The sequence below is a fragment of the Chelonoidis abingdonii genome, chromosome 3 (genome assembly GCF_003597395.2).
Source record: "Chelonoidis abingdonii isolate Lonesome George chromosome 3, CheloAbing_2.0, whole genome shotgun sequence".
In the NCBI taxonomy this organism is placed as follows: Eukaryota; Metazoa; Chordata; order Testudines; family Testudinidae; genus Chelonoidis; species Chelonoidis abingdonii.
The window spans coordinates 17,059,150-17,081,187 of record NC_133771.1 but is presented as its reverse complement, the minus strand read 5'-3'; the positions used below and the strand labels follow the sequence as shown (position 1 = coordinate 17,081,187).

At 41.2% G+C, this 22,038-nt stretch overlaps 1 protein-coding gene across 2 annotated transcripts in view; it reads left to right on the top strand.

Moving 5' to 3' along the window:
- The window catches only part of PTCHD4 (patched domain containing 4), a 124,132-nt gene extending 106,721 nt beyond the window's left edge, over positions 1-17,411 (top strand). For both annotated transcript variants that reach the window (XM_032777621.1, XM_032777620.1), the window contains exon 3: positions 15,778-17,411. In XM_032777621.1, the coding sequence (XP_032633512.1) occupies positions 15,778-17,411 (1,634 nt within the window). The remainder of the gene's footprint in view (positions 1-15,777) is intronic.
- Positions 17,412-22,038: the final 4,627 nt, after the last annotated feature.

Sequence of the window (22,038 nt, the reverse complement as noted above, 5' to 3'; positions counted from 1 at the left end):
TACCCTGTTGGCTTCTTTTCTGCCAGAAGAATCACCACAAACAGATTCAAAGAGTCCTGTGGCACCTTATAGACTAACAGACGTATTGGAGCATGAGCTTTCGTGGGTGAATACCCACTTCATCAGATACATGTAGTGGAAATTTCCAGAGGCAGGTATAAATATTCAGGCAAGAATCAGTCTAGAGATAACGAGGTTAGTTCAATCAGGGAGGATGAGGCCGTCTTCTAGCAGTTGAGGTGTGAACACCAAGGGAGGAGAAACTGGTTTTGTAGTTGGCAAGCCATTCACAGTCTTTGTTTAATCCTGAGCTGATGGTGTCGACTTTGGAATTGAACCATCCTAGCCACCATGGACATGGAGGCTCCTACACACAGATGGAATACAAACTGTCAGGAACAGTTACCCATGATGAGGACACAGCACAACTAGTTGCTGAGCTCTATGACTTTATCCTCACCCACAATTATTTCAAATTTGGTAACAATATATACCTCCAGACCAGTGGCACCGCTATGAGCACCCGCATGGCCCCAGAATTTGCCAACATTTTTATGGCTGACCTGGAACAACACTTCCTCAGCTCTCATCCACTCATGTATGTTAATGCAAGGATAGAGTTGTATCTCAAATCAAATTCCAAGAGCAATATTAATTCAGCTGCTTTGTACATATGTAGTATTTTCTATTTTTGTTTTTCTGGTTAAATTTGCATTAATGTGCAAAATGCAAAATGCATTAATATTTCAGTGCTTTTTCTGAAAAATATATACCATAAAACAGAATAAATGTGTAATATGATTGAGTTAATATTACAATAAGAACCTGAATTTTAATATTTCAAGGTTTTTTTTTATTTTAACCTTACTCTCCTTGTTCTTTTAACATTGATCCTTTGCAATTAGTATTACTATAAGTTTGCAAAGTGTTGTGAGATCCTTATGAATGAAAAATGCTGTTGGCATAATAATCTTCCAGTTTAAGGAGTTGTGGATTGAACCCATATAATGTAATCAGTAGAGCTGGACAAAATTTTTCAGCTGAAATATTTTTGTGTAGAAAATGCAGATTTAGTGATACCAAAACATTTTGTGAATTTGTATTGGTTTTGCCTAATTGTTCAAGTTTATGGGGGTGAACTGTTTCAACTTTTTTTAAATGAAAGGATTTTTGGTTCAAAACAATTCTTTATTTTAAAATTTCCTTCAATTTTATTTAAAAATAATTCATAAATGTTAAAGAAAACCCTCAAAATCAAAACAAATTTTTTCCTTTGTGATTTGCTGAAATTTTTTTAAAAAATTTGGTTTTGGTTCAACTTGAAACAATTGTTTTTCCTTTCAGTTGTTCAGAACTGCCAACAAACTGAAAAATCTTTTTATTCAGACAGCTCTACTCAGGAGTTTGGCCTCAAATTATCACTGGTTCACTCCCATTGTAATCATCATTAAATATGTTTCAACCTGTATTAAACACATGGAAAGAGAAAGAACAGTCAAAGCATTTGGAATTTGAACAGTTGAAAGGGAGAGGCAGGCAGCAATGAAAGATTGGAAGACAAGGAAGAAGAGAAGAGACAAAGGAGGATAGAGGGTGATTCAGGAGATTTTGTGTGAGAACAGAAGACAAGAAGACTTATAGCCAGAAAGAAGATCAGAAGAGGGAAGGCATGAGAATTACACCAAGACCAGGAAGAGGCAGGTCTACGTAACTTTGGACTCCCTACTAAGAATAACAGACAGACCTGTCACCAGAGCTGATCCAGAGAACAGAAGGGTGTATTATCTGCTGGGAGCTAAGATACAGGATGTGGAACTAAGGCTGAAGAGGATCCTAATGGGAGCAGGAAATAATCCACTGATTGTCATTCAAGTGGGAACAAATGATACCGCTAGATTCTTATTGGAATGTATCCAGGAAACAGGAGCGGCTCCAGGCACCAGCATGCCAAGCACGTGCCTGGGATGGCAGGGCACGAGGGCGCTCTGCTGGTCGCCGTGAAGGTGGCAGGCAGGTTGCCTTTGGCGGCATGCGTGCAGAGGGTCCGCTGGTCCCGTGGCTTCAGCAGACCTCTCGCCGAATCTGGGGGACTGGGGATCTCCCGCAGGCATGCCGCTGAAGGCAACCTGCCTGCCGTGCTTGGGGCGGCAAAATACGTAGAGCCCCCTCTGCCAGGAAGACTACACCAGGCTGGGGAAGATGCTTAAAGAAACGGAGGCTCAGATGATCTTCAGTGGGATTCTACCTGTTCCTAGAGAAGGCGAGTGAAGGCAAGACAAAGTTGTGATGATCAACAGATGGTTCAGGCAATGGTGCTATAAGGAGGGCTTTGGGAGGTTTAGCCACTGGGAAGCATTCACAGGCAGAGGACTGTTCTCACGGGACTCCAGCTGAATAGAGAAGGAAATAGACTTCTGGGATGGAGCTTTTCACAACTGATTAAAAAAGCTTTAAACTAGTAATTTAGGGGAGATAGTTGGGAAATGCCTTGATAATCTCCATGTCTGATTCTAATATGGGGCAGGAGGAAAATCAAGTAAAAGAGGATACAGCAATTGAGAAAAGACAGACAGAGGATAGGAGAATGGAAAACAAGAGGTAAGATAGTGCCAATACCACTGACAATAACAGTCAGGTGGGTAATACTGGCAGTAAAATGACTGTACCCAATCAGACGAGGAACCTGAGTGAGGCCAAAAGGAAACAACTAAGATGTGTGTATACCAGTGCAAGAAGCCTAGGTAACAACATGGAGGAACTAGAACTACTGGTGCAGGAAGTGAAACCAGATATTATACTGATGATGGAAACATGGTGGAATAGTAGTCCTGACTGGAATACTGGTAAAGAAGAGTATGTGCTCTTGAGGAAAGAGAGAAAGAAAGGAAAGGGTGATGGAATAGTATTGTATATTAATGACAAGGTAGACTGTAAATAAACATGAAGTGATGGAATGTATACAATGGAATCTGTTTCGGTCTAAATCACTTTGAGGAAGAAAGATAACAGAAGCTCCACTGGAATAGTGCTTGGGGTCTGCTACAGAACCCCAGGATCTGATTTGGAAATGGACAGAGACCTCTTTAATATTTTAATGAAATAAATACTACTGGGAATTGTGTGATTATGGGAGACTTTAAATTCCCAGATATAGATTGGAGGACAAATGCTGCCGATAATGGGAGGGCCCAGATATTGCTTGATGTGATAGCTGATAGATTTCTTCACCAGATAGTCAGCTAACCAACAAGAGGTGATGCCCTTTTAGATTAAGTATTGGTAAGTAGTGAGGACCTATAAAAGAACTGGCTGTAGAGGACAACTGTGGTTCAAGTTAATTCAGTTTAAATTAAATAGAAGGCTAAACAAAAATAGGTTTGCAACGAGGGTTCCCGATTTCAAAAGGTCCCTTTAAAAATTTAAGGGAATTAGTTAGGGAAGTGGAATGGATTGAAGAACTCAAGGATCTGAATGTGGAGGAGGCTTTGAATTACTTTAAGTCCAAGTTGCAGAAACAATATGAACCCTGCATCACAAGCAAGGGGGAAAAGATTGTAGGGAAAGGTTGCAGAGCAAACTGGAAAAAAAATGATCTGGGAAACTACAGGCCTGTTACTTTGACCTCAGTTGTATGCAAGGTCTTGGAACTACTCTTGAAAGAGTACTTAAAGATATAGAGTTAAATAGTAATTGGAAAGAAATACACCATGGTTTTACAAAAGGTAGATCATGCCAGACCAAACTGATTTTTTTTTTTTGGAGAAGATAACTGATTTTCTGTAAAGGAAATGCAGGAAATCTAATTTAGCTGGAATTCATTAAGGCTTTTGATACAGCGCCAGACGGGAAATGATTAGTTAAACTGGAGAAGATGGGGATTAACATGAGAATTGAAAGATTAAAGGAGACCGTATAACAGGTCATACTGAAAGGTGAAGTGTCAGGTTAGACAGAGGTTATTAGAGGAGTTCCTCAGGGATTGGCCTTGGGACCAATTTCATTTAACATTTTCATTAATTATTTTGGCACAAAAAATGGGAGTGTGCTAATAAAATCTGTGGATGATAAAAGTTGGGAGGTATTGCTAATATGGAGGAGGACTGGATTATTATAGAAGAAGATGTGGATGACCTTGAAAAATGGAATAATAATAATGGGATGAAATTTAATAGTGGAAAGTGCAAGGTGATGCACTTAGGGACTAACAACAAGAGATTTTGCTATAAGCTGGGCATTTATTAGTTGGAAGAGACAAAGGAGGAGAAAGACTACTGTTCAATCACAGGATGACTATGAGCCGCCATTGAGATGCAGCTGTGAAAAAGACTAATGAAATCCTAGGGGATGTATCAGGCATGGTATTTCCAGTAGGGATAGGAATTTTTATTACCATTGTACAAGGCACTAGTGAGACAGCATTTGGAATGTTGTGTGCAGGTCTGGTCTTCCATGCTTAAGATGAATGCAAACTAGAACAGGTGCACAGAAGGAAAAGAGGAGATTAAGGGTGAGGGGGATATGATAGAGGTATATAAAATCATGAGTGGTGTGAAGAAAGTGAGTAAGGGTAAGTTATTTACTTGTGCCCATAATATAAGAACTAGGGGCCACCAAATGAAATTAATGGGCAACAGGTTTAGAACAAATAAAATGAAGTTCTTCTTCACACAGAGCACAGTTAACCTGTGGAACTCCTTGCCAGAGGAGGTTTTGAAGGCTAGGACTATAACAGGGTTTAAAGGAGAACTAGATAAATTCATAGAGGTTAAGTCCATTAATGGCTATTAGCCAGGATGGGTAAGGAATGGTGTCCCTAGCCTCTGTTTGTCAGAGGGTAGAGATGGATGGCAGGAGAGAGATCACTTGATCATTGCCTGTTAGGTTCACTCCCTCTGGGGCACCTGGCATTGACCACTGTTGGCTGACAGGATGCTGGGCTAGACGGACCCTTGGTCTGACCCAGTATGGCCATTCTTATGTTCTTATGAAGGGCTACTGGGATAATCAGAGGAATGGAGAACCTGCCTTATGAGAGGAGACTTTAGGAGCTTGGCTTGTTTAACTTAAAAAAATGAAGGCCAAGGGGAGATATGATCGATCTATATAAATAATTGGAAGGACAAACAAGGATGCAGATGAGTTATTTAAGTTAAGGGTCAATGTTAACACAAGAACAAATGGGTATAAATTGGCCATCAACAAGTTTAGGCTTGAAATTAGATGATAGTTTCTAACCATCAGAAGAGTAAATTTCTGGGACAGCCTTCCAAGGGAAGTAATGGGAGCAAACAAACCTAACTTGTTTCAAGATTGAGCTTGATATATTTATGAAGGGGATAGTATGATGAGGTTGCCTGCAATGGCATATGGCCTACATGCATCTGCAAACATTTCCAATAGCAGGAGATAGGACACTAGATGAGGAAAGCTCTGAATTAGTACAGAAAATTCTTTCCCAGGTGTCTGGCTGATGGGTCTCAGCACATGCTAAAGGTCTAACTGCCATATTTGGGATTGGGAAGTAATTTTTCCTTAGATCAGATTAGCAAATATCTTGGGGACAGGGGCGTTACCTTCCTCTGCAGCTTAGGACATGGTCACTTGCTGGTTTTAACTAGAGTAAAGGGTGGATTCTCTGTAACTTGAAGTCTTTAAATCAAGATTTGTGGAGTAACTCAGCCAGAGGTTATGGACTTACCGCAGCTGTGAAGTTCTGTGGCCTCCAATGTGCTAGAGGTCAGACCAGATGATCATGATGGTCCCTTCTGGCCTTAAAGTATATGAGCCTATGAGTCTATCAGTTTCCTCATTTTCTTTCATTATACAGTTTTCAGATGCTATTAGAATGCTGCCAAAAACTTAATTATCCCCTGTTGGGACACACTGCTAATGGTCAGGTTTCATACATATTAATGAGCTATTAATAAGCTGCTAAATGCTGCTAACCGGAGTGTGTGTGTGATGAGGGGAAGGGCTGGGGATTTTTAAGGTTTACACAAGCCAACACAGCTCATGGTTATAAAGCCAATCCTGCGCATGACTTAAATCCATGGGAGTTTTGCCCTACAGTACATGCTAAGCTAGCCCATTTTATGCAACTGATATTACATAGGAGGATTTGATCAGGCTTTGTGATGAGTCCAGGGGACTGAACATGGGGCTACTTTCCAGGAAGTAACTCCTCAATATAATTCCAACTTTGCACCGGGCAAACTCAACTGTGGTCTGGAGATTAATTAGGGTTATGTAGTGAAAGAGGCTGTTGCTTGTAGGACCCCTGCCTCATTCATTGCAGAAATTGGAAGATGGGTAATATATGAGACACAGGCTTGCAAGAAGAGATAGGATGGTCTCATAGCTAAGATTCTCTCCATGCCTCTGCCACAGAGTTCCTGTGTGATGCTGGGCAAGTCATTTAAAACAAAATGTTCACACTAGCGGCCACTAATTGTGTCTCTCATGTTCTGGGTGCCCAGGGAGAGACGCTTGAGGTCTGATTTGCAGCAGGATTGAGCACTCCACGCTGCAACTGAAGTCGATTGGAGCTGTGCTTTGAGCATATAAAGTGCTATAAAAATGCTAATTACTTTGAAAAATAACAACCTAAATGTCTTAAACTGGGTATCCAGAATTAGTGGGTATTTAACAATTTTAGCCTTAATCTCTCAATGCCTCAGTTCCCCTGCTATAAAATGGGGAGGATCATATTACTTAATCTCACAAAAATATTGTGACGATAAACTCTGTGATGTTTTCAATGCACTCAGACACCATGGTGAGACCACCTTAGAAGCACCTGGGGGACTATTAATAATTCTGTGTTGCGTGCAGGATTTGAATGGTGTGCAATAAATAACACTTAGGGCCACACACTGAATGAGGAGGATACTCATAAAACTTCCATTAAAACTACATTACTAAGGTTGCAAAGTCAAGCACTCAAAGTTAGGAAATGCCAGACTTAAGGTTGTCTGTATGACCTTAATTCTGGCATTTTGCATATGCATTATGATACAGTCTTTAATCACGTGATCACATATTATTTTTCCATAGGATGCCTGCCTCCTTCAGACACCCATCCCAACCTCCCCACTCAGCGAGTTGTCCCAGCCCCCCACCCCCTTGACTACTTGTGCTATCTGTAATGTAAGGTGCTATAACACTTTGAGACCTATCAAGGTGAAAGCTTCAGTATGCCATGCATAATACATTATTATGATCATTTATGTACATGTGTTTTAGAGAGCAGGGACTGAACTGAGGGGTGTTCTATTCCCAACTCTGGTATGGGGAGAGTGTCTTTGCCTCAGTTTCCTTTCCTTTTCTTCGTCTTTCTTGTCAATTTAGACTTTAAACTCTTCAAGTCAGGGACTGCCTGTTGCTTTACATATACACAGCCGCTAGTACAATAGATCCCTGATGGTGGTTGCCTATATGGGGGAGGGATAGTTCAGTGGTTTGAGCATTGGCCTGCTTAAACCCAGGATGGTGAGATCAATCCTCAAGGGGGCCATTTAGGGATCTGGAGCGAAAATCTGTCTGGGGATTGGTCCTGCTTTGAGCAGGGGGTTGGACTAGATGACCTTCTGAGGTCCCTTCCAACCCTGATATTCTATGATTCTACTAGTGCCCTGCCTCCAGTAGGATTTTTACATCAAGAGAGCAATTTTGAATTGGCCATCTGATTGTATAAACACACCAATTTTATGCAGCAAACACAGCCTTTGTTAGACTATTTGGTGTATTATGAAAGCAACAAAAACAGGTTGATTATGGAGTCCTAGGGCCAGATCCTCAGCTGCTGTACATTGGCATAGCTCCATTGACCTCCAGGGTGGTATACTGATTTACACCAGCTGAGGATCTGGCTCAGAGAAGTCAGATCTGGAAAAGATCTGTTAGGTCATCCAACCTAGCTCCCCGCCAATGGGAGATTATTCCCTACAATGCCTTATCAGTCTAGCTTTAAATTATTCAAGCAAAGGTTCCCCGCGGAGATAATTTCACAGACTAATAGATCTCATTATTGGAAGGTTTAGTCTGAATACCAGTTAAAATTTCCCTTAATTTTATCCCATTGCTCCGAGTTATACCCTTCCCCTTTGGGTACCTCTAAACCAGGGGCTCTCCACCTTTCCAAACTACCATGCCTCTTTCAGGAGTCTTGCGTACCCCAAGTTTCACCTCACTTAAAAATGACTTGTTTACAAAACCAGAGATAAAAATTCACAAGTGTCACAGCACACTATTGCTGACAAATTGCCAACTTTCTCATGTTTACCATATAATTATACAATAAATCAATTGGAATATAAATATTGTACTTACATTTCAGTATATAGTATATAGAGCAGTATAAAAAGTCATTGGATGAAATTTTAGTTTACACTGACTTCGCTAGTGCTCAACCTAGGCAAAAATGTAGATGAGTTGATGTCCCCTGTGGAAGACCTCTGTGCACCCCTATATATCCCTGGTTGAGAACCACTGCTCTAAACAGTTCTTCCCCTTCCATTATGAATACATCCTTCAAAAATGTGTGGACTGTTCTCTTGTTTGACGCACTCACAAATATCTCAGTCATTCTTCAGCCAAGCTTTATGCACTTGCTCCTTTTAATCTCTCCTCCTGCCCTTGATAATTTTTGTTGCTTTTCTTTGAATCCCACAAATTTGCCGACCGCTTCCTAGAACTGAAGAACAGTAAGTAGCCAAACTCACTGCCTCAATTATGATCAGAGTTAAGAGATTGCATCACATTATTTTACATGGACAAATCAATTTGATACTAAAATGATTCCATTCCCTATGACCCCATTGGTAACCTCATATTGCCAGTTTTCTTCCTGATCTTTCTAGTCATAGATCCATTTTGTACCTAGCAGCTTCAGGCTTCTAATCAGCCTCACAAATCTACCCAGTGTTTTTGGCATAAATGAATAAATAATTAATTCATTAATAACTTGATCTAAATTCATCTCACGTTTCTCTATGTGTCACTTAAAGTTGCATCATCTGATGACAATTTCTGTTTGTATAATCGCTGTTTACAAAGTTATTCTAGGGGCATAGATGAGAAAAAGAAAAAATGGATTTTAACCATTGCTAAAGCACAGCAGAAAAATAAATGGTATTCAGGGGATATATATGGTTTTCAAGCTGTATATATTGATTCCAATATAAATCACATGACAAGCTAATTGTTAAACAAATCCACCTGGATCCATACTCTACATTTAGATCTGCTCCAGCTCAGAGTGGTTTTTATTATTAGGCATTTTAGTACTCATTGAACAAAAAAAGAAAGAACATCCAAAATCTGTGAGGTTGCAAAATGTGACTTTAAAACAAAAAGTGCCAGGCTAGCCTTGAACACAGAAAAATGCTAGCATAGTTCTGTTAGTAACACATCCTCCACAGGACTAATAGGTGATTGGTTCAAATCCAGTGCTAAAGCTTGGTCTCATACCCAATACCAACAGCAGTGTGGTTCCAAAAAGTGGTTGTAGATGCTATAACTAGGGAAAGAATTGAAGTTGCCAAATTATTGTCTAGAGTCTTGTGCTACCTGCAAAGGCATAAAGATTTTGTACACTTTGATTCCCTGCACTCTTCTCCCATTCAGGCCTTGGTTGGGTTTACTGTGAAGATTTTGATTTAACATTTGTTTTCTAACATCTACATTAAATATTTCAACTGTTTTTAATATGACGGATACCTTTGTTCATTATGATTACATTTAATGTATTATTGCTATTATTATTCAATCAGGATCAAGGCCCCATTGTGTTGTCTCTGTGCAGTCACAAATATAAGCAGTCCTTGCCCTGGAGGGCATACAGTCTGAGAAACACAAACAGATGGAAGGTTGCAGGCATGGATGTAACACCGAAGCAAATGGACATGGTGGTGATTGGCATTGTTTTCATAGTCACGTGTTTTGTAGTTGATTGTTGTTGCTATTTTTAATTGGAGGTAAAATCAGGATGAAGGGACTGGCAAGAAAAGGGAGCTAGTGAAAGTAAAGGAGCAGGACATGGGAGGAAGGGGAAGAGTGACACTCACTGCTTGTCAGCTGCCTTAGTGATGTATCTGGCAGTCTGAGTGGGTGTAATTTACATACCCAGGATCCATACGTAGGTGAAAGTAAAATTAGCACGAGGGCGCTTTTAACTTTATATCTTCTTTCAACTCCTCAGTGTGGGAGTTACACCAGCTCAGCCTTCCTTACACCGCGGTAGACTGACTTTAAGGCCACGTCTACACTACAGGATAAATTCGAATTAGCTTAAACCGATTTTATAAAACAGATATTATAAAGTCGATTGTGCGCATCCACACTAGGCACATTAATTAGGTGGTGTGCGTCCATGGTCCGAGGCTAGCATCGATTTCTGGAGCGGTGCACTGTGGGTAGCTACTGTAAAATAATGAAGCCAATAATGTCGATTTGCATCCACACTAACACTAATCCGATATAATAATATCGATTTTAGCATTACTCCTCTCGTTTTGTAGGAGTACAGAAATCGATTTAAAGAGCCCTTTAAATCGATATAAAGAGCAGTGTAGTGTGGACGGGTGCAGCGTTAAATCGATTTAACGCTGTTTAAATCGATTTAAACGCGTAGTGTAGACCAGGCCTACGTCAGCGTAATGGAGACTGAGAATGAGATCTTTGGAAGTACTCACTGTTGACCTGACTCTGTAATAGTGAAATTCCCAATGACTAATCCCCAATGGAGCAGAGTTAGACCAATGCTGAGCAATCGTGAAAATCTCACCCCCAAGTGAGTGTAAGGAAGGGTCTAGCTTACTCCAGCTTCTGAATTTGGCCCAAGGACTAAAACTTGAGTTGCTCATGGTGTCTCTATCAGTGAAGAACTCCCAAAATGCAGTGAAGAGACCAGCATGAATATGGGCCCCTCCGTGGCTCTGAGGGGTAGTTAAAAGACCTCAGAAAACATCAACACTAATAGAAATAAGTGCAAACATTTAAAACAACATTGACAGCACTAGTCCTACTGCTCGCCTCTGGCAGAGAGTGCAGAGCAATTCACTCCATGAGTTTTTTAAATTGGAGTTCACATGGGGAGTGGAACACAATCCAGGAGCTGGAAGCCATCCGTTCAGGCATGCAAAATATCATTAGGCTGACACAGGTATGTTAAGGCAGCAGAAAAACCTTTTAGGCATAAATGGGTTCAGGGTGGGGGGTTTTTTGCTCAAAGTGCTAAACTATAGAAAAACCAATGTCCTGAGACAGATTTCCCTGCAGGGCCCTTTCAGTAAAGATGTGCGGTTCTGCTGGATGATATTTCACTGCACTTCATTCAACATTCCTGCTCTAGAAGCCAGCTTTTTTAAATTAGCCATTTTATTATTACAGGGACATGTGACTTAAAAGAGCAATGCTGTACTGCATACTTTTCAAGACAGAGAGACACAGCAGAGTACAAGCACCTTTCTCAGTGTGTCTGTATAAATCCAATCAGCATTAGTGGGAGATAGCCTACATGCAATGCCATCAAGAGGGCAATGCACATGAAAGTGTATTTCATCCTGTTTTTAAAAAGGATTGCTTATATTCAGTCCTGAAATTGTCACAAAGGCCCCAATCCTCAAAGGCTTCTAAATTCCATTGAAATCCAAGGACTTTAGGAGACTAAATACCTTTGAGGATCTGGAGCAATCTCAAATGAGAAAGGAAAGTGTCCATAGTGTGATGATGATTTCAGCAGGGTGCTGTCATTGGGTCTTCAGCAGGATTTTACATATTGTTGGGCAGGATTCCAGGTGTGTGTGTGGTTCAAAATGTCTCCTTAGTTACATTCCTAAAATGTAGGTGTTTTACTGCACTTGGTAGCAGGTGTTTCCAATAAGGGGTGCAGGATCCCTCTTCAGAGAGGAAGGCTGAGCTTGTGATTAAAGCACTGCCCTAAGGCTCTAGGAGAACTAGGTTCAATTCCTCACTCTGTCGCATATGGTGGTTCACAGCTACCGCTGCCTTTGTGACCTTGCCCAAGTCACTTCAAATTCCTCTGGGCTTCAATTTCCCAACTGTAAGACGGGGGTGGGAGAGTATAAATGTTTCCATTTGCCCACCTTCATCTGTCATTTACAGTCTAAACTCTTAAGGTCAAGGACTGTCTTTTATTATGCGTATGTACGGTGGTTAGCACAGTGAGGCTCCACTCTCACTACCAACACCATATAATATAAGTTATAAGTCACCCCTCCTGTAGCTACTGTATGGCAGAGTGGGTTTGGGGTTTTATTCCCATCAGTGCCTCTTTCTCGCTGTATGACCTCGGGCAAGTCACTTAACCTTTGCTTCAGTAAAATGAGGCTATTAATACCTATCCAACAGAAGGGTCTAAGTGGCTTATGGGATTTATATTTGCAAAGCATTATAGATCTGAAAATTGCTATTATAAGTACAAAATTCTTATTATCAGATGAAAGCCCTGGGCATGCCTGCTGAGAGAGAGGTGTATGACCTATGCAAAAATGTATTCAAGCGTTGCATGTGTGCAAATGCTTAAACAGAGGGTAATGGTCTTAAATGCTGCAAATGTAAAAGAATTATTAGCCACTTAGCAATCAGTTGACACCTGAGGCTCTGTGAATTGCTTAGTTTCCAGAAAAAGAGTATTAAAATGATGCGCAATGTAGAAAGCATTTTTCCCCCAGGCATTCACTGGGATAGAATCACTGGAATGGGGATGGATAGTGGAAATGATTGTATAGTAAAGTGACCCCTTAGAGGCATGTCTATACAAGTAACTTTTGCTGGTATAGCAGTGTTGGTTAGGGATGTGATTTTTTAAGACATTTCTGTACCGTCAAAAGCCCTAGTGTCGTTGATATTGGGTACTTCTCTATATTTGCAGAAAAGTGATTTTTGTCAGTTTATCACTCAGGGACCTGGTATAAACTATACCAGTGAAAACACTTTTGCCGATATAAACTGAATCTCCACTATGAAGGTTTGCGAGTAAAGCTATATTTTTATAGTTATATCACCAAACCCTTTCAAGCCTAGACGAGATTTTAATCTAAAAGATTAGTGTCATAATCTCCTCCTCCTCACAAGAATGGATTTAGTACAACTCTCTCTCTTTCTCTCACCCTGTTTAATCTCACTTTATTCATTATCATGAGGTATGCTGCAGTAGAACCTGGAGGCCCCAATCCTGCGGGTACGGAATGTCTGCCATATGAGGAGAGATTAATAAAACTGGGACATTTCAGCCTGGAAAAGAGACAACTAAGGGGGAATATGACAGAGGTCGATAAATTCATGACTTGTGTGAAGAAAGTAAATAAGCGGGTTTAAAACAAATGAAAGGAAGTATTTCTTCACACAATGCACAGTCAACATGTCAAACTCCTTGCCAGAGGATGTTGTGAAGGGCAAGAGCTAGAAAAAGAACTAGATAAGTTCATGGAGGACAGATCCACCAATGGCTATTAGCCAGGATAGGCAGGGATGATGTCTCTAGCCTCTGTTTGCCAGAAGCTGAGAATGAGTGACAGGGGAATGGATCACTTGATGATTACCTGTGCTATTTATGCCCCTCTGGGGCACCTGTCATTGAACACTGTCAGAAGACAGGATACTGGGCTAGATGGACCTTTGGTTTGACCCAGTATGGCTGTTTTGATGTTCTTAATGTCCTAACAGATAAAGCACAAGATGGGGTACCACCAAATCACAGAAGGGTACAGCACAGATGGCTTGTGATGGAACCCCCCCGCCCCTGCCTTCAAGAAGTGCCAATTAGGCACACCCATAGAACATATGTCACTTGGAGAAGGGGAGCTTAAAAAGGTGAAACTGGCCACAAAAAGAGGGAAGTTTGCCCAGGAGTAGAGAGGCTGGTAGGCACTGCTAGTGAGCTCCTATAGCAAGGGGAACCCAGCCTGAAGCAGTGTCCAGCCTTTCCTTCCCTCTCACGCTTATTTGGAATAGACTGACACTATGAGCTTGATACAGGCAAATGGCCCCGGAGGTCTGCTTCTGCCAGCTACCTGTGGGAGGATGACAGGAGTGCTTCTATGGACTACAGACATGTGAACTGTAGTTGGGCTCTAAAAAAAACCCTGGGAGTAAGCTGAATTGGGGGGCGGACTGCTGAGAACGATCTGGGAGTTACAGTGAATCACAAATTGAATGAGAGCCAAAAATGTGATGCAGCTGCAAAAACAGCTAATATCATTCCAGGATGTAATTAACAGGAATGTCCTATGGGAGACAATTGTCCTGCTCTACTGAGCACTGGGCGGGGGGGTCTGCTGGAGTCTTGTGTCGCACTCTAGCAAAGATGTGGACAAATTGGAGAGAGTCCAGAGGAGAGAACAAAACTGATCAAAGGTTTCAAAACTCAAAAACTTGATCAATGAGGAAAGGTTAAAGAAACTGGACAGTGAAATTGCTCAGGATTGGGGGCTTTCATAGGGGACTCAAGGCCACGAGACCCAACAAGACTATGATCAAGCCCAGGCTAGGTCAAGATCCACTACATCAACTGCCAGTGGATCGAACTCAAAGCATCGATCCCGGCTATAGTGTAGACCTGCCCTCAGATGGAGCTCCTCCTCTTCCCCATCATGGCTCCAACTTTAAGAGCCTTAATTACCCCCTAAGTGTCCTTTAAGGCAAACTCTGGCACTTACAGGGATCTCACTGCTGGCAGCAACGTTCTTAGAGTCCGTATGCAGAAATAGTTTCTGACTGATGATTTTTAAATTCATGAGTGATGCACGCTATATTAACTCTCTGGGAAGTGTGATAGTTGAACCAATGTTCAGCTCAGTCAGCAGTACCTTTGTGGGAGGAAGCAAGGTGTTCTTAATCTTTGTTGTAATGAGAATGGAAGCACAGGGACACACGGGGGAGGGAGATGCAGGGCCACATGATGATGGGGGAGTGCAGAACTACATAGGGACAGGGGATGGCTGGATGGGAGCACAGAGACACATGGAGATGGGGGGGTATAGAACCATAGAATATCAGGGTTGGAAGGGACCTCAGGAGGTCATCTAGTCCAACCCCCTGCTCAAAGAGAAAAAAGTTTTCCTAATATTCAACCTAAGCCTCCCCCACTGCAACTTGAGACCATTATTCCTTGTTCTGTCATCTGGTACCACTGAGAACAGTCTAGATCCATCCTCTTTGGAACCCCTTTCAGGTAGTTGAAAACAGCTATCAAATCCCCCCTCATTCTTCTCTTCTGCAGACTAACAATCCCAGTTCCCTCAGCCTCTCTTCATAAGTCATATGCTCCAGCCCCCTAATCATTTTGTTGCCTTCCACTGGACTCTTTCCAATATTTCCACATCCTTCTTGTAGTGCAGGACCCAAAACTGGACACAGTACTCCAGACGAGGCCTCAACAATGTCGAATGGAGGGGAATGATCATGTCCTTCGATCTGCTGACAATGGCCCTACTTATACAGCCCAAAATGCCGTTAGCTCTCATGGGAACCGAGGGTGCTCTTTACCTGGCAGGGTCAGGCTCTAATATATATTAATATATAATATAAGCAGCCCCTCTGAATATCAGACAGGTTATTTAGATACCTAAATATGATTAAAGTGTCTAACTTTGGACATACGAATCTGAAAATGTTACTTGTATTTAACTAGTAAAATGATACAAATGTTTTTTTAAAAGTCTGTTCAGTAAAAAGTAATTGCCAAAAGTTCACATTAATGTTGCAGAATGAAAACTGGAAACCTGTGTTTATGCATTGTTATTGTTATTATTTTAGGTCATGGAATCAAAGGAGTGTTTGAACTTCTTTCAGGATGGCGCAGAACCAGAGAGAATCTTCCATTCAAGGATAGGGTAGCAGACACCTATTCCGATGTCATGGTCTCCTATACAATGACGAGTTCCTTGTACTTCATAACCTTTGGTATGGGTGCCAGCCCTTTCACTAACATCGAGGCTGTGAAAGTTTTCTGCCAGAACATATGTGTCTCCATCCTGTTGAACTACTTCTATATCTTCTCCTTCTTTGGCTCTTGCTTGGTCTTTGCTGGGCAGTTGGAACAGAACCGTTACCACAGTATCTTCTGTTGTAAAATCCCTTCAGCAGAATACCTGGAGAGGAAACCTATGTGGTTCCAAACAATGATGAATGATGGCCATCAGCACACTTCTCATCATGAGACTGACCCCTACCAGAATCACTTCATCCAGCATTTCCTACGAGAGCATTACAATGAATGGATTACTAATATCTACGTCAAACCATTTGTGGTGATACTGTATCTCATTTATGCCTCTTTCTCCTTTATGGGGTGCTTACAGATCAATGATGGGGCCAACATCATCAACCTCCTAGCCAGTGAGTCTCCAAGCGTCTCCTATGCCCTCATTCAGCAGAAGTATTTCAGCAACTACAGTCCTGTGATAGGATTCTACATCTACGAACCTCTTGAATATTGGAATGGCACTGTGCAAGAAGACTTAAAAACACTGAGCCATGGTTTCAACACAGTGTCCTGGATTGAACAATACTATCAGTATCTGAGAGTTGGCAACATCAGCACCACCAACAAAAGTGACTTTATCAGCATCCTCCAGAGCTCCTTTTTAAAAAAATCCGAATTCCAGCACTTCAAAAATGACATCATTTTCTCCAAGGCTGGAGATGAGAACAACATCATTGCTTCCCGCATGTATCTAGTGGCCAGGACTAGTGAAAACACCCAGAAGGAGGTGGTGGAATTGCTGAAGAAGTTAAGGCCACTATCTCTAATACAGAGCATCAAATTCATTGTGTTCAATCCTACCTTTGTTTTCATGGACCACTATGGTTTATCAGTAACTATGCCTGTCCTGATTTCTGGCTTTGGCATTCTGCTGGTGTTGATACTGACCTTTTTCCTGGTTATTCATCCTCTGGGAAACTTCTGGTTAATTCTTAGTGTCACCTCAATAGAGTTGGGTGTGCTAGGCTTGATGACTTTATGGAATGTAGACATGGATTGTATTTCTATCCTGTGCCTTATCTACACTTTAAATTTTGCCATAGATCACTGTGCACCCCTGCTTTACACATTTGTACTAGCAACTGAGCACACCCGAACTCAGTGTATAAAAAACTCCCTCCAAGAGCACGGAACAGCCATTTTGCAAAATATTACTTCTTTCCTTATTGGGTTGGTCCCCCTTCTCTTTGTGCCTTCTAACTTGACCTTCACACTGTTCAAATGCTTGCTGCTCACCAGCAGTTGCACACTACTGCACTGTTTTGTTATTTTGCCTGTCTTCCTAACTTTTTTTCCACCCTCCAAAAAGCACCACAAGAAAAAGAAACGGGCCAAAAGGAAGGAGCGAGAAGAGATTGAATGCATAGAGATTCAGGAGAATCGTGATCATATAACAGCAGTCTGAAAGGCTTAGAAAAAAATAATATAGATAGATATATATTACAAAGCATTGCACAGAGATGCAGGGAAAGTAGAGCAAAGATCTCAGCTGCTTGCGCTGGCCAGGTGTAACAAAGAAAAGGAAGACCAAGAAGGGGTATTTCATGACACATCAAGGTGAACTCTTCTAAACAGAATAACAAAAGTGAAAATAATCTAAAAAACTTTCTTTGAATTCTCATTCTCCACTAAGGAAGAGTCTGTGGACCTTCAAGTGGTCTTGAATTTAAAGCTCTAAATGTGAATTGCTCAATCTGCCACATGTAAGACCAAAGTCGGGGAGTAGGGGAGGGGAAGAGTTATCCAGATGAAAATAGCATACACTAGAATGGTTTGATAAAGTTGCCCAGCAAAAAGCAACAAGGGTTTAAATGAATAAAAGTAAAGAAGAAAAGTAGGGGAGGAGTAAAAATGCCATATTATTTTTTGTATTTCTTTTCTTAAGCGGGTTGGTTAAAGTAAACCTATGCACTTGGGAAGTAGATATTTAAATCAATCTCAGCCAAAGTACTTCCCAACTTGAATATACGGTGTGTAACTATATACCGCAGTTAAAACATTATAATTAATTCAGATGGTAAAGCTATACTGCCATGTGATACAGGTACTGGATATATGGATATATGGAAGAGGAAATAAGTGTACGCCATTCGGAAACTCAAACCTTGGTTTCTTGAAAACTGACATTTGACTTTTCTTCCAATGTGGTTATCAAGGACCTCATAACTGATGGTTGTTAGTATAAATATATTTTGATACCTGTGAATTCTGGAATCCCGCTTCCATTAACAGATCTTAACCCAGGCCATTACCACTACAATGGTAATTGCAATTACTGCAGCGTTAGCCTCTAGATTCCTAAGTTCTCAGTGTTAACATTAAATGCCGAATATTAATCAAGCAGGAGCTTTATATGTAATGACAGATCACATACTGTAGACTCAGTGATGTGATCATGCTGTGCCTGAATCAGTTCTGGAGCATGCACTGTATTGGCTTCTATATTTGGTTCAAGGTGCAAAGGTACCTACTTGTTGGTCCCTGCAATATGCTACAGGACATAGGATTCTCTGCTTCCGTTAGTAAAGCGATCAGTAGAATATGCTTTTTACCATCTGCATAAAAGAATGTTTTAATGTTTGAGTGAGACTGAATGAACTTCTAGCTGTAAAGAGCCAGATCAGCCCCTTGGGGGAGTGTTTATTATTATTACTAAATAGTTGCGTGTCTGATTGAACGTCTGCAACATCAAGCTTTGTTATGGCTGTTGAAATTTAATAGAAGGCAGTAAATCTGCACTTACTGCATGACACTAGAATTATGCCATCAAGTATTACAATATGACCTTCCCTGCTTTGTAAACTATACAGCTTAGAAGCTCAAGAGAAAGAACGAAACGAGACTTAGCCATTTTTTAAGTTAACCCTTAAGGCCAAACTCTGTCTTCAGTTATGCCATGTACATCTCTCATCTCAAATAGTGTTTTAAAAGGGCTTGTTTTATACGCTCTTAAATGCAATCTCGCTTCACGTCAATGAGTGATATACAGTGTTGTAGCCGTGTCGGTCCCAGGATATTAGACAGTCAAGGTGGATGAGGTAATATCTTTTATTGGATCAACTTCTATTGGTGAGAGTGACAAGCTTAAGAGCTCTGTGTGGCTTAAAAGCCTGTCTCTCTCACTAACAGAATAAAAGATATTACCTCACCCACCTTGTCTCATCAATGAGTGATGTCTTCCTGAGCATATGGGATCTGTCTGGACACTATATAAATGAAATGGTAATGGGGAATGTTTGTTATGTCCACTTTAGGATTCCTTTAAAAGATGTCCAAGCTGTTTACCTCTGGAACTGTGATACACTTGCACATATTTGTGTTCATGGTTGGCTTACTCTAGATTTTAGTGTTGATCTGCAAAGAGAGTTAGTGATGCATGTATGTTTACATATTTCTCTAGAATGCTTTCTACAAGGAGCTCATTCACTGTTCCATGATGCCTCTCTTCCTTTTCTGCACTGATTTATGTTTAGGGGGAACCTGAGAAATTCCACTTATCCCACAAAAATCCATCTGTTCCCTGGTTCTGAAAGTTCATTAACTCCTTCCCTCACCAGGGAATGCAATTTCCCCTTCTCCTGTGTTTTTCTGAGGTTTCCATTACCATTTGCAAAACATTGTTCCAACCACTATACTATATACGTAGACAGAACTCCCTCTAAAACAATAGCAGTTCTTGCCTGCAACAGGACTTGAGGAATCATGGGCCTTATAGTACAAAAAGAGATGGGTCCAAATTGCAAAACTGGAATCCAGATGGAAAGTTCAGGAGCACCGAGATCCAGTGTTTGGCCCAAGATATAATGATATTGGGGCTATCTGCACAAGTTGAGATCCAGATAAAAACTCTGTTAAAGTTTGGGTAGTGGGGAATATTTGGATTTGAGTTTTGGTTTGGACCCATCTCTAATTGTAAGTCATTACTGACTTCAGTCTGTACCTTTAAGATGTGTAGCTTCCAGCCCTTAAAAGAAAATTCACCAGTACCTGGTACCCTTTCCCCACTAACCCTAAACCTCTAAGGCACAATTGTGAAGTTTGGGGGACATTTTTGGATGTGTCCTCCAAAAATGCAGATCTCTCCCTGAGAAAACTGCTAGTGTTCAACCCTGCTGTCAGGAAGAGTGTCCTAATTATTCCCTCCTTTTAAAAGAGGCATTAATTGTATCAAAGTGAACAACATTTTGCATTCTCATAAACATTTCTAGGTACCTTGTGGAAGAGAAAAGGAGAAAACACTGGAAATTTGTCTTTCCACCCTTTAAACATAGTCAAATTCTCCAGTGTAGCTAAGATCAGACTTTGGCCTTTAACATTTTGCCGCATTTACTGAGAACTGTTTGGGAGGTTGTGATGAGGACATTTTTCATTTTGTAATTACCCATTGCACTTTCCTATTCCAGCTAATCTAATTCTTTATCACTTATGTTAGAATTATGGGATTACCCAATTCTGGACCTAGGGTTATTTCATACATTATTACTTAATAGAGTAACAATTTTTAGGGTCTATTTTGATATGAACGCATGGCATTTTGCATGCATAATTTTATTAATACTAAATAGATTTTCAAGATACTGTTTTTAGGGTTATTGTTCTCATCTTTTTATTCCATACTATTAATCTTTAGGAAATTACTCACCAACCTTTTATGCTTATTGAGGTTTATTTGTGCATCCCAGACTCTTACATTTTCTCTAGTGGGAAAAAATAGGAACGTATACACAGTACAGTAGTTTGGTATCATTTGATCTGCTATTTTTCCATCTCAGTACCATATTCTCTTCTTAAATTACACAGTGTGACTGATGTAACTCCTAGGGTTGCTAACTTTCCAATCTCTCAAAACTGGACACTACAGCTATGATCAAAATTTTCTGCCCCAAATACTTACTAGCATATATATTGTCAAACAGACACAACACAGACTCACCAGCAGCAGTGGAACTGCTAGCAAGATACAATTACTAATGGGATGGATGAGGGGGGCCACAGGGAGAAGGGAAATTGGCTTTGACTTGCCATTGTTGGCATACAGTTCGGAGCAAACAAACCCTTCCATTTGTAGCAGCACTTGCGTTCCAAGGCAGAGCCCAAGCACCTGGAAGGGGCTCCAGCCCTTCATTCTCCGCAATGTCTTGCCCTGAAATGCCACTTTGATAGAATGGCTTCAGATTGAAAGTGCAGGGGCTTCCTTTAACGATCTCCTCCAGCAAAGCAAAACGACTGTGAGCTGCTGGGACCAGCAAGGGGGGGGTTCCCAGCACACAAGATGCTGGTACCTTTACTCGAGCCACACCCAACCAAAGGCTCAACTCACTAGAAACAGAAGAGAGATGCCATGTCTCTCCTGCTCTGTCCAGCGTCGGCTCAGAGACAGAGTTTGCAAGGAGCAATGGAGGCAGAGCTTTCTGCAGCCAGGGAAGGTTCCCGAAGGTGGGTCTGACACAGCCCTGGGAGCAGCCCATTCAAGGGAAGAGGAAGTGTCTTTTCCCCAGCCCAGCCAGGACTAACAGCAGGAGTCCCTCCAGCTCTGCCCCTCCCAGGCTCTGGGACCAGTGCTTGGGTTTCAAAGGGACCTTGGGCTGGGTAGTGGGGGACGCGCAATATCGGAATTGCAGTAACCAGACTTCAGGTGTCCAGTCAGTACTTTCTGAACAGAGACTGTACAGATCCCCTTAAAACCAGACACGTGGCAACCCTAGTAACTCCATCAACTTCAGTAGAGTTACTCCATATTAAACTAAGATCTGACCCATTGTCTTTAAGGAGGTACCACACAAAATCTGTTTGATATAATCTCTATACATTTCCTGAACTATTCAATTTAGTACATTACTATTAATTATAATACTAGGTTGTTGGGTTTAATGCTTAATTGTTTTTTTAAACACATCCAAAAGAGAACAAGGTCCTGAGTGTTTCCAGTTCCCACTGATGTCCCTGTGGGTACTAAGGCCAACCAAGATTAGGCCCTTCATAAGCAAAGATAGTTATGCAGTGCTAGGAAAAGACACCACAACATGATGAGA